Here is a 13,486-nt window from a genome sequence, read left to right as displayed (position 1 = left end):
ATGTCAGGAAGAGGCAAAACTGGAGGCAAGGCCAGAGCAAAGGCAAAGACCCGCTCTTCTCGCGCCGGACTTCAGTTCCCTGTGGGCCGTGTCCACAGGCTCCTACGCAAGGGCAACTATGCCCATCGTGTGGGCGCCGGCGCACCGGTTTACCTGGCCGCCGTGCTCGAGTACCTGACTGCTGAGATCCTGGAGTTGGCCGGCAACGCCGCCCGCGACAACAAGAAGTCTCGTATCATCCCCCGTCATCTGCAGTTGGCCGTCCGTAACGACGAGGAGCAAGCTCCTCAACACTGCATGCACGCTACGGCCCACATGGCCCTGATCTGTGTAGTGGCTGAGGGGGACTCCCTAGTGTGCTACAACCCTCTGCTGGAAAGCTTCACGCGCCTGCGCTTCCCGGAGGTGTGGAGCTGTGTGTCTCTGGAAGGTGGCCAGCTGCAATGGCTGCATATACGTCTTCAGGGACAAGTGCAAAAAGGGCGATGCTAACACGCTAAAGTTCAACCCTGCCACCTCTGTCGTCACTGTCATCAGGGGGATAAAAATTCCCCTCAGAAACTGGCAGTTCATATTGGCCTGAACATTTCACTCATTGTTGCTGATTTCCATATTTCCCCAAACAGATATACTTTTAGTTATCATTGTGACAGTCATTGTTACTGGTCTACATAAGAAAAACAATATTGTGATTAGCACATAGCATAAAGGTGTTGTAGCTTATTGTGTCTAAAGATTAATGTAAAATCCTGTTTGTGTGCACACAGGACCAGTGGGGATGTTTTGTAACTTTATAACTTTCCATGACTAATTCCTAAAATTGTATTTTCTTGCTGTTCATGTACATTAAATGTATCAATTATACAGTACATTTGTGTATCTCTTTTGATGAATTAGCTGTTGTAAGATGTTCTGATATTATTAAGTTACTAGCCTTGTGGACAGTGATGTTTAACTGTTACCACTGTACTGTAATACCATTTGAATGTTTTAGTGAGTGTTTAGGTTATGCTTTGTGTTAACACAAGGAGTTATGCAATGACAAAAACATGACTTTTAACCTTAGAGATTTATCTTGGGAAAGGTAACCCATCTTGTGAATGGCAAGGCGATAAAAGCGCCTATTTGTATCCCTGTAGACTCTAGATGAACATGATAACCTACAGAACGGTAGGGAACGGGGAGTGTGTACGTGTATATGGCCTGTCCGACTTAGTCGGCAGGTCGTGACGGCATCTCCGTCACAATACACATCATTACAGACTACAACAAAACAACTGAAAACACAATGTTCAGTGTGTGAGAATGTTCTTTGTTTCACAACTGCCAAAGCACATTTTTTTAAACCTTACAGTATCTGTTCTCAGAATATATCACTGTAGAGTATTGGGCATTCATAGATTTGTGTGTTTCATATGAACAGTATGTAAATCTACAGAAAATACAGTATGTATGTTACGGTACATGTGGGAATACGGTACATGTGGGAAAACTAGGGTTAGGGTTAGGTGCTAGGGTGACTTGGTACATGCTGGCATGTCTAACCCTAACCCTAACCTTAAAAAAAACTCCAATGTGTTTAAGTGGAGAGATGTGTCCTCAACCAAACAGGTCAAAGACAGGAGAGGGGAGGTGGTTCTTAGTAAGCCACTTAGTGGAGCTGTGGACACACAACCTACCAGTGATGCAACAAAGCAAGCAGAGGAGATGGACCTCTCTGCGGAGGTTGCTGCCCGGCTCAATTTGGTAGACAAAGAGTCAACCATCCCAACCCAGACCAACGCATACACCACACACACACGCCACAGTGATGAGGACTTCCCCCGACTAAGCAAAGAGATGGTGGTAGAGGTGAGCCGTGCTTTGGGTCAAAGGGACCCTAACCTGGTCCTTAGTTCTGCCTTTAAACTACGCATTACACAGAGAGACCTGGCTACACTACAGGAGGGCAGCTGGCTCAACGATGAGGTGATTAACTTCTACCTGTCCCTAGTGATGGCACGTACGCCGGAGCAAGAAGGGGGGCTCAGGGTCTACTCATTCAGCACCTTCTTCTTCCCCAAGCTGCATGGTAGGGGAGGGGGACAGGAAGGGGGCCATGCGACTGTGAGACGCTGGACAAAGGCTGTTGACCTCTTCCTGTATGACGTCATCCTGGTTCCATTACACCTGGGAGTCCATTGGTCTCTGGCTGTGATTGACTTTAAATCCAGAACAGTAAGGGCCTATGACTCTATGGGCCAGAGACATGACGATATCTGCAATTTGTTACTGTTGTATTTGAGAGAGGAGCACAAGGACAGGAAGGCCAGAGAGCTGGACATCTCTAAGTGGACCATAGGCAGTATGAGGGCAAGTGAGATCCCCCAGCAGAAGAATGGCAGTGACTGTGGAGTTTTTGCCTGTAAATACGCTGACTACATCGCTCAAGGACGGCCTCTCACCTTTAGACAGTGTCACATGCCTCTCTTCAGGAAGCTGATGATCTGGGAGATCCTCAACCAGAGGCTGCTCTAGAACTACACACCACTACAAACGACTACAGAAACGACAGCTAGATGACCAACAACAACAGAAGGACTACTTCTCAACAACTACAACCGGCTCGACAACTACATTTAAGCAAGAATAAGCACAACAGCAATAAACAACAACCTACAGGACCAAATCAGGGGACCACAGAATGCTCTCCCTCTCTCTGACCCAGTGAACACCCCAACAGTATAAAAATAAAAAATAAAAAAAGAGCAATGGAGAGGAGGAGAGGCTACAAATGGCTCTGGAGGAGAGTAAGAAGGCTGATGGAACCCCCCTGGTTGCTGGGGCAACTGGCTCAGGCAAACTGGCCAAGAAGAAGAGAAAGCATCAGCCTCAGCACCAGCACCAGCCACAGGCCCAGTCTTCCCTGATTGACCTGACTGACGTTCCTGACTGTGACTCGGGGGCCGACCCCTGGGTGGCAGGAGGAGCAGCGGCCGCCCCAGACCCCTGGCACTCCTACGGTGCAGCCCCTAAGCCGGCGGCCCCTGTGGACCCGTGGGTCATGACCTACGGCAGGTCATGACCTACGGCAGCACCAACTACCCCTACCCCGCTGGCGCCACGCTGCCGCCCATGTACAACCCCCAGCGTCTCCTCCTCCAGCAGCAGCAGCAGAAGGCACAGCAGCAGCAGCAGAGCCAGAGACCCATGCCTGTAGGACGCCAGCAGGACCAGGGCCGTCCGATTGGCTCGTCCCAGTCGATGATGCAGCCCCCGAGGCACCTCGACCCCTCCCTGCTGAAACAGGCCACGCCTCCCCACCAGCCCCTCAAGTCCTACATGGACAACTACATGCCCCAGAATGCACCCGAGCTGCAGAAGGACCCCAACTCCATGGGCTCCTTCACCAACTTCCCTTTAGGCTTGAACTCTAACATGAATGTAAACATGGACATGGGGGGCTACAAGGAGCCTCAGTCTCGTCTGAAGAAGTGGACGGCCATGGACATGTCTGTCAACTCCCCTATGGATCACAACCCCAGCAAAGCTGGTGCTATGTCTTCTGGGCTGCGTATGGAAGACTCTCCCTTCGGTCCCTGTAACTTCCTGTCTGCTGGCCCCTCCCCCCTCAGCCCTCCCGGCCAATCAATGGGCTCAGTGGGTGACGGCTGGCCACCCCGTGCCAAATCCCCCCATGGAAACACCAATGTCACCTGGCCCCCAGGCCTGCACCCCCACCCGTCGGGGGCGCCCATGCCCAACCCCGCCCTCTACGCCGCCCCCCCAGTCTCCATGTCCCCGGGGCAGCCCCCCCCTCAGCAGCTGCTGGCCCCGCCCTTCTACCCCCCCCCGGGGGTCATGACCTACGGCAGCACCCACTACCCCTACCCCGCTGGCGCCACGCTGCCGCCCATGTACAACCCCCAGGTGTATGGAGGAGTGACGTACTATGACACCATGCAGCAGCAGGCCCAGCCCAAGCCCAGTCTTCCCTGATTGACCTGACTGACGTTCCTGACTGTGACTCGGGGGCCGACCCCTGGGGGGCAGCTCAGTTTCGTGAGCACTGTGTTTGTGTACAAGGAAACTACATCAAGGACCTCAACATTCTTGGAAGGGATCTTTCAAAGACGATAATAATTGACAATTCACCTCAAGCCTTTGCTTATCAGGTAAGCATTCAATCACTTCTTCTTTTTAATGTCCCTCTAGCCTCTCACAGGACTGGTTATTTGATTGAAAGTCAAATCTACTTTGTTTTGAACCTTTACAGCTCTCCAATGGGATTCCAATCGAGAGCTGGTTCATGGACAGAAATGACAACGAACTCCTCAAGCTGGTTCCCTTCCTGGAGAAGCTTGTGGAGATGGTGGGTACTCAATTTAAATCCGTCCATCTACCATATCCCATTTTGTGTCACACTTCACTTCATAAGTGATGAAGTGGGAGTGAGTTGGCATGGTGACTGGCTGTAAAAGTATTCTTTAGTTTGACTTCCGTCTCTCATCGGTCCGCCGATAAGAGGTCATAAGAGGTTTATAAATAAAATAAATAAATAAAATTAACAATTAACATAAAGGATAGGCCTACATGGTGCCACGTCCTCTCAGCCGGGCTCAGAGTTGGAGCAGGCCCGCCCCCAGACCAGCAGGGAGGAGGAGCTACAGCTGCAGCTGGCCCTGGCCATGAGCAGAGAGGCCGCCGAACAGGAGGAGAGGCTACAAATGGCTCTGGAGGAGAGTAAGAAGGCTGATGGAACCCCCCTGGTTGCTGGGGCAACTGGCTCAGGCAAACTGGCCAAGAAGAAGAGAAAGCATCAGCCTCAGCACCAGCACCAGCCACAGGCCCAGTCTTCCCTGATTGACCTGACTGACGTTCCTGACTGTGACTCGGGGGCCGACCCCTGGGGGGCAGGAGGAGCAGCGGCCGCCCCAGACCCCTGGCACTCCTACGGTGCAGCCCCTAAGCCGGCGGCCCCTGTGGACCCGTGGGTCATGACCTACGGCAGGTCATGACCTACGGCAGCACCAACTACCCCTACCCCGCTGGCGCCACGCTGCCGCCCATGTACAACCCCCAGCGTCTCCTCCTCCAGCAGCAGCAGCAGAAGGCACAGCAGCAGCAGCAGAGCCAGAGACCCATGCCTGTAGGACGCCAGCAGGACCAGGGCCGTCCGATTGGCTCGTCCCAGTCGATGATGCAGCCCCCGAGGCACCTCGACCCCTCCCTGCTGAAACAGGCCACGCCTCCCCACCAGCCCCTCAAGTCCTACATGGACAACTACATGCCCCAGAATGCACCCGAGCTGCAGAAGGACCCCAACTCCATGGGCTCCTTCACCAACTTCCCTTTAGGCTTGAACTCTAACATGAATGTAAATGGCAGCTGAACACCGAAGGACTAACCCCCAGTAAGATCGACGTCATCGAACACCTGGCCAATACCACCAAGGCCCTCGTCATTCTCCTCCAGGAGACCCACTGCATATCAGCAGACAAGCTAGTTCTACCAAACTTTGAGCTAGCTGGGTCTACCCTGAGCAGGAAGCATGGCCTCGCCACGTTTGTCCAACAAAGGTTGAGCTGGACTCTCGCTGACCAATCCCCGGCTGACTCGGAGATTGAGTGGCTGTGCGTGGACGTTGCCGGTCTAAAAATCATCAACGTCTACAAACCTCCACCCTCGCGAATCACACCAGTGTGTCTACCAGTGTTCCCCCACCCCTGTATCTATGCTGGTGACTTCAATTGCCAGCATGAAGACTGGGGCTACCGCACCAACTCACCCGACGGAGAGAACCTGGCTGTCTGGGCAGCTAATAACAGCCTGGCCCTGTTGTACGACCCCAAGGGCGCAGCCAGCTTCCGCTCCGGTCGCTGGAACACTGGGACGAACCCTGACCTGGCATTCGCGAGTGCCAGCGCTGACAACCGGCTCCCCGATAGACGTGTGCTAGGAAAGTTCCCGAGGTCTCAACATCGACCCTCACTGATAACAACGGCCAAACTCGTGAACCTTGTTCCGAGTGAGCCAGTGAAACGGTGGAACTTCCGAAAGGCCGACTGGAAACGCTTCCGCCTCCTTACCAACAAATCCACAAGGCACCTCCCATCGCCTAACTCTACCAACGTGGATGAGGCGTACCGGGACTTCTGCGGCATGTTGGTGAAAGCGGCAAAAAAATCCATCCCACGCGGACGTCGCATTAGCTACAAACCGTGTTGGGATGAGGAGTGTGAGAAGCTCCACTGTGCCTTCCTCCAGGCCCCTGCAGGAGCTGAGTCGGACAGGCTCGCAACAGCCTTGCTGTCAAGACTCAGCCGTAAAAGACAGGAGCGCTGGGAGGAGGCCATTGACTCCATCGACTTCTCGCACTCCAGCCGTAAGGCATGGAGTATCATGAACAATCTCACTGGTAGGTCCAGACACTCCCCCCGTCACTGCCCCATCTCTGCAAATAAAATCGCATCACAATTTGTGAAAAGTGGGTCATACGAGGGCAAAGACCGCGAGTCGTCTCGACTTGTGGCAAAAGAAGTGTCAGACCTCTGGAGGGCCCCAACACCTAGCAGTGACTACATCTCCGGTGAATTCACCCCGGAGGAGTTCGCTGCTGCCCTCCAGCATCTAAAGCCAGGGAAAGCTCCGGGGCCTGATTCCATCTGCCCGGAGCTTATTCTCCATGCCGCACCCGCCTTGAAGTCCTGGCTGAGAGCGTTCCTCACTTCCTGTTTGCGCCAACTCAAGATCCCCAAAATCTGGCGAAGAGCCCTAGTTGTTGCGATCCCTAAACCGAATAAGCCTGAAGGGGACCCTAAGAGTTACCGTCCCATCTCTCTGTTATGCATCCCCTTCAAGATCCTCGAGCGTCTCATCTATGCCCGCATCGAACCAATTGTCGACCCGCTGCTCCCACGTGAGCAGGCCGGGTTCCGACGCGGGAGGTCGACCGTAGATCAAGTCACCCTTATGACTCAAGACATCGAGGATTGCTTTTCGGCAAAAAAGAAGGCCGGGGCCGTCTTTATAGACCTGACGGCTGCCTACGATACCGTATGGCATCGCGGCCTCTCCTGCAAGCTGCTCCGCCTGCTGCCGGACAGGCACATGGTCAGAATGATCATGGAGCTCATCCGTAACCGCAGCTTTACCCTCACCACCGGTCGCGGACAGCTAAGCAGGCTTCGACGCCTTAAGAACGGCGTCCCTCAGGGATCGGTCCTGGCCCCCCTCCTCTATAATATCTACACCTATGACCTGCCCAACACACTCTCGCGGAAGTACGCCTACGCAGACGACCTCGCAGTGGTGTACTCTGCTGGAAATTGGCAGTCTGTGGAGGGGATTCTGAGCCAGGACATGCAGACACTAGTGGCATACTTCCGGAAATGGAGATTGAAGCTTAGCGAGGCAAAGACGGTGTCGGCTGCCTTCCACCTTAACAACAGGGAGGCTAAACGTGAGCTTAGAGTACACCTAGATGGAACTCCCCTGCCATGTTCCGCTGAGCCAATCTATCTCGGCGTGACATTGGACAGGACGCTCACGTTTCGCCGACACCTCGAGTCACTGCGCAAGAAGTTAACAGCTCGTGTGGCGTTGATGAGGCGACTGGTTGGCTCGGGCTGGGGCGCCGGCGCAAGGACCTTGCGCACGGCAGCCCTAGCCCTCGTTTATTCAACTAGTGAATACTGCGCCCCAGTATGGTGTCGCAGTGCCCACACCCGCCTCATCGACTCGCCTATAAACGAAGCCTTGCGCATTGTGACAGGATGCCTGCGTCCTACCCCCGTGGACAACCTTCCCATCCTAGCAGGCATCCAGCCCGCAGGCCTCCGCCGCATGGGAGCCACAGCACGTCTCGCCTGCCGGGCCGTGGAGCTTAATAACCATCTGCTCCATGATAGGCTCACTATAACAGCGGAGCCCTCCCGGCGTCTCAAGTCGAGACACCCATTTGTGCCTGCCGCACAGGATCTCAGGCAGCAATGCAGAGATCTCAACATCAGTGCGGCAGGATGGGCGGATTATATGTGGCGCGCGGAGTGGGAGGCTAACACCTCCAAACTCCGCGACCACATCCCAGTCGCCGGCGGTGAGCCCCTCGGGATGGACTTGCCAAGGCTATCCTGGGTGAGGCTCAATCGTCTCCGGACCGGCGTCGGGCGTTTCCGCTCATCAATGCACAGATGGGGCTTGGCCCCAAATGCATCGTGCGAGTGTGGCGCAGAGGACCAAACCGCAGACCATATTATCCTGGATTGCCCGGTGTACCACCCACCCAACGGGATGCATGGTCTGTCGGTATTAGATGACGAGACGATGACGTGGCTTCTGGAGGGGTGTCCAGAAATATAGCCCGGGTGAGCCCCTCAACCAGGTCTCGGGGTGGTAAAAGGGTAGCCCCTCGGCCCCGAGCCTGGTGGAGTGGAGAGGAAAAACAACTACCCATACGCCGAAGAAGAAGAAGAATGTAAACATGGACATGGGGGGCTACAAGGAGCCTCAGTCTCGTCTGAAGAAGTGGACGGCCATGGACATGTCTGTCAACTCCCCTATGGATCACAACCCCAGCAAACCTGGTGCTATGTCTTCTGGGCTGCGTATGGAAGACTCTCCCTTCGGTCCCTGTAACTTCCTGTCTGCTGGCCCCTCCCCCCTCAGCCCTCCCGGCCAATCAATGGGCTCAGTGGGTGACGGCTGGCCACCCCGTGCCAAATCCCCCCATGGAAACACCAATGTCACCTGGCCCCCAGGCCTGCACCCCCACCCGTCGGGGGCGCCCATGCCCAACCCCGCCCTCTACGCCGCCCCCCCAGTCTCCATGTCCCCGGGGCAGCCCCCCCCTCAGCAGCTGCTGGCCCCGCCCTTCTACCCCCCCCCGGGGGTCATGACCTACGGCAGCACCAACTACCCCTACCCCGCTGGCGCCACGCTGCCGCCCATGTACAACCCCCAGGTGTATGGAGGAGTGACGTACTATGACACCATGCAGCAGCAGGCCCAGCCCAAGCCCTCGCCCCCCCGCCGCTCCTCCCAGCCCGTCACCGTCAAGCCCCCCCCCCAGAGCTGTCCTACGCCCCCCTCCTCCTCCTCCGCTCCCCCCATGAAGAGCAGCGACCCCTGGGGAACTGCTCCTGCCCCGGACCCCTGGGGCTCTGGAGACACCCGCCCCAAGACCACCAACACAGCCACGTCCCCTCAGCCGGGCTCAGAGTTGGAGCAGGCCCGCCCCCAGATGAAAACAGAAACTTTAGTGAAACTTTATTTCTCAGAAAACTACCAAATGGGAAAAAAACTCTCAAAAACGGGACATGTCTTTTTGCTTTTGCTGTAAGCTTTTCAACATAAAGGATAGGCCTACATGGTGCCACGTCCCCTCAGCCGGGCTCAGAGTTGGAGCAGGCCCGCCCCCAGACCAGCAGGGAGGAGGAGCTACAGCTGCAGCTGGCCCTGGCCATGAGCAGAGAGGCCGCCGAACAGGAGGAGAGGCTACAAATGGCTCTGGAGGAAAGGACTACTCTCCTGGAGTCTGAATCCAATCTGAAGGCAGAGGTTGCCTCTGTTTGCATTGAAAGAGATACAGTGGCCTCTGAACAACATCGCTTGCTTAAAGAGGTAGAACAATTTAAGGCCACTCACACTGGATTGATAGCTGAGAAACAGGGTCTGCTTGACGAGAAAGTCCAACTGAAAGTCCAACTGAAAGTCCAAGCCAAAGTACAGGACTTTACTCAACAATCTCTCACTGGAGACAAGGCCATGGATGAGATGTCTTCCAGCCTTAACAATGCTGCACAGGAAATAAAAGCCTTGAATGCAGAGGTTAAGGCCTTGAAGTCTGAACTGAAGCAGAGAGACCAGGCAAAGGGGGACTTGGCTGGAGAAAAAGAGTGTCTGTCTACCAAGCTGGAAGAGCAGTAAGAAGGCTGATGGAACCCCCCTGGTTGCTGGGGCAACTGGCTCAGGCAAACTGGCCAAGAAGAAGAGAAAGCATCAGCCTCAGCACCAGCACCAGCCACAGGCCCAGTCTTCCCTGATTGACCTGACTGACGTTCCTGACTGTGACTCGGGGGCCGACCCCTGGGGGGCAGCTCAGTTTCGTGAGCACTGTGTTTGTGTACAAGGAAACTACATCAAGGACCTCAACATTCTTGGAAGGGATCTTTCAAAGACGATAATAATTGACAATTCACCTCAAGCCTTTGCTTATCAGGTAAGCATTCAATCACTTCTTCTTTTTAATGTCCCTCTAGCCTCTCACAGGACTGGTTATTTGATTGAAAGTCAAATCTACTTTGTTTTGAACCTTTACAGCTCTCCAATGGGATTCCAATCGAGAGCTGGTTCATGGACAGAAATGACAACGAACTCCTCAAGCTGGTTCCCTTCCTGGAGAAGCTTGTGGAGATGGTGGGTACTCAATTTAAATCCGTCCATCTACCATATCCCATTTTGTGTCACACTTCACTTCATAAGTGATGAAGTGGGAGTGAGTTGGCATGGTGACTGGCTGTAAAAGTATTCTTTAGTTTGACTTCCGTCTCTCATCGGTCCGCCGATAAGAGGTCATAAGAGGTTTATAAATAAAATAAATAAATAAAATTAACAATTAACATAAAGGATAGGCCTACATGGTGCCACGTCCTCTCAGCCGGGCTCAGAGTTGGAGCAGGCCCGCCCCCAGACCAGCAGGGAGGAGGAGCTACAGCTGCAGCTGGCCCAGGCTGTACTACTACTATCTCCACTCTTCTACCCCCGCCCTCTCTCTCTCTCTAGGTGGTTGTGGAACGCTGGCAACAATCTGGTGAAGGGAGCTCTTGTAGCGGGGTGCGTCACCCTGGGTTTCATGATCCTCCTGGGCCTGCTGGCCTCCATGTTCCCCAACTGCTACTACCGCAGCTCCAGGACCTGTGCAGACTGGGACACCATATGGGAAACCATATGGTGTTGCATATGGGACCTATTGGAACCCTACTGCGAACTGCATTATAAACAGGGGTGCACATAACTTTTTGGGGCCAGTGCTCAGAGGAGCACCTAGGGATGCTGCTTGGTGCTCCCCGAGCTCGCGAGTCACGACCCGTCCCACAGGATGGATAAAAAAGGGATACATGGATATATTATTAGCAAAACGACATTTATTCATAAATAAAGATGAACGACCAAATTATTGTGTGCAAAACAAAAGAAACAAATGCAAAATCAAAGGACTGCTCTTTAAGAATGAAAGTCTGTCCGACTCCTTTAAACACAATGAAATCAACTGACATCTCTTTAAGCACTAACTGAATGTCTGTTCTTTAAACACACTGAAATAAACTGAAATCTCTTTAAGCACTAACTGAATGTCTGTTCTTTAAACACACTGATATAAACGGACATCTCTTTAAGCACTGCTCTGTTCTGTAAACACTGAAATCAACTTTTCAACAAAACAAAACAAACAAAAAAAAATAATGTTGGTGCGCAAGAGCGCCTTCATGCGGCTGATCTGCCGCGCAGCATGCATTTTGGCGACGCATGCGCACTGGCGCACCAGTTATGTGCACCCCTGATTATAAACCCCCCTTCTAAGACCAACTAACCAGTGTCCCATATGGGACCTAGTGGAACCCTACTGCGAACTGCATTATATTGCACCACCCCCCTTCTAAGACCAACAACCAGTAAACAAAGAGTGCAAATGACTTGATTTTTTTTTTCAATGTGTCCAGGGGCGGACTGGGATCAAAAAACAGCCCTGGCATTTGCGACACAACAGTCCTATTTCCAAACCCAACACGCAACACGGATTGTTAACAAGCTTGAGATAACCAGACTGACTTGAATCCAATGTAGACATTTGGAACACATAACACACGCAACTGACACACACTACAATCGCTGATGAATTCAGAGTGCCGACAACAATCCACAGTGACTGACATAACCTGAACTGTGGCATCTATCTTAGCCAAAAGGACCTTGAGGTCCAGTTAAGCCTAATAGCTTACGTTAATATAGACTCGGTGTAGCTAAGAGAAGCTGCTCTGACACGGAATACAATAACGTTAGCAAAAAAAAGCTAAAAGTTCAACTGGTGACATCACATATTGGTGATGGTTGGTATCATCGCTCTTCTCAGACCAAACATGTTATGTCCTGCAGGCCATTTTGTATAAACTATTATACTCAGATAGTGTTTTTGCTGGGGAAAGGTTGGATGAGATGTTTTGCTCTGTAGATTGGTAAAAAAGGATTGATGGTTCATGATATGTTTATGTACTGAAAATAAATAAACAGGGTGTCTGCAATTTGAGGTATGCACATGTCTTTAATGAAATAAAATATTAAGAAAATTAAAAAAAAACACAGAAAGACACCAACAACTCCCTGGGGCAGATGAATGTGGTGGTCAATGACCAGGAGAACAGGTGGAAGAACATGAGGAAGATCCAGAAGAAGAGACGGAGGGAGAACCAGGCCATCAGGGAGGAGCTGAAGAACCTTAGGGCCCTGCTAGCGGAGGTAAGTCTACACCGTTATCTCCTGTTGCTAGGTAACTACCACTTAAAACACTTGGCATTCTAGGTGGTGGTGTTATGGAATTGGGCCTGGATAAGATGGAGAGTGACTCCTTCATTATGGATTTGCACTGCATGAGTGTCTAGTCCCATTTCATTTCACTGCATGTTTTACTCTGTATTTCTGTGCATGTGACAAATAAAGCACCGGAGGAGCAGAGCCTCTGGTATCCTGCAGGAGGTGTCTTAAGAATTTTCATTCATCTTGTGTGTCAATGAATACGAGGTTTCCTGATGGATTTGTATGTACTGTTTGTAAAGTTGTTTTAAAAAAAAAAGGTATTTTACAGATTGTACCCCGATAGCCCTGCTTAGGACCTCCGTGAGGAACCGTTCCCCTGTACAGAAGTCCCTGACCAGCCCTGTCTACCTCAGGCTACTGCAAGTATGAGCCACAATTACATCATTGTTATTTTGAATGAAAAATAATCGCGAGCAGTAGTAGAACAGAGAAGATGGATATTAGGAAAAAGGCTGAATACAAAGAATGCAACCGTCCAAATTAAAGAAACTGATAACCTAACAGAATTACCACAGGTTCTTTCGCCACGAACCACAGCAATCTTTCAAAGTATTCACCGGTAAGTACAGAATTAGCAAGCACAAGATGACCTGTAATAAGGCTCACAGAGACACGAACTAGCTAGCAGTAGTAGAACAGAGAAGATGGATATTAGAAAATGGCTAAAACCAAAGAATGCAACCGTTACCGATAAAAATAAAGTGACGGATGACGAAAGCCATACCATATACCTAACAGAATTACAGCAGGTAAACATCTTTCGCCACGATTGTAGTTGGGAAGTAGAGGTAAGGTGATGTGGTAGTGCTACAAGGCCCTGCACACTGGGCTTTTTCAGAGGCACACTCCAAATGTAGTTATGTGAAATCACCCAGAATGCCTTGCAAATCATCGACAACAGTGGGAAACGCACAAG

At 52.0% G+C, this 13,486-nt stretch overlaps 1 protein-coding gene across 1 annotated transcript; it reads left to right on the top strand.

Annotated features, from left to right (window-relative positions):
• Positions 1-2,697, top strand: LOC308171924 (sentrin-specific protease 2-like; the record flags this gene model as incomplete). The annotated part of the gene is made up of 2 exons (XM_080546837.1): positions 1-405; positions 1,585-2,697. The coding sequence occupies 2 exons, from the start codon at positions 1-3 to the stop codon at positions 2,515-2,517; spliced, it is 1,338 nt and encodes a 445-aa protein (XP_080402963.1). The 3' UTR covers positions 2,518-2,697.
• Between the last annotated feature and the right edge of the window lie 10,789 nt (positions 2,698-13,486).

The sequence above is a fragment of the Nansenia antarctica genome, assembly GCF_963989245.1.
Source record: "Nansenia antarctica genome assembly, chromosome: 16".
Lineage (NCBI taxonomy): Eukaryota > Metazoa > Chordata > Actinopteri > Argentiniformes > Microstomatidae > Nansenia > Nansenia antarctica.
The sequence above is the reverse complement of the archived record's forward strand: the minus strand, read 5'-3'. Positions and strand labels throughout refer to the sequence as shown.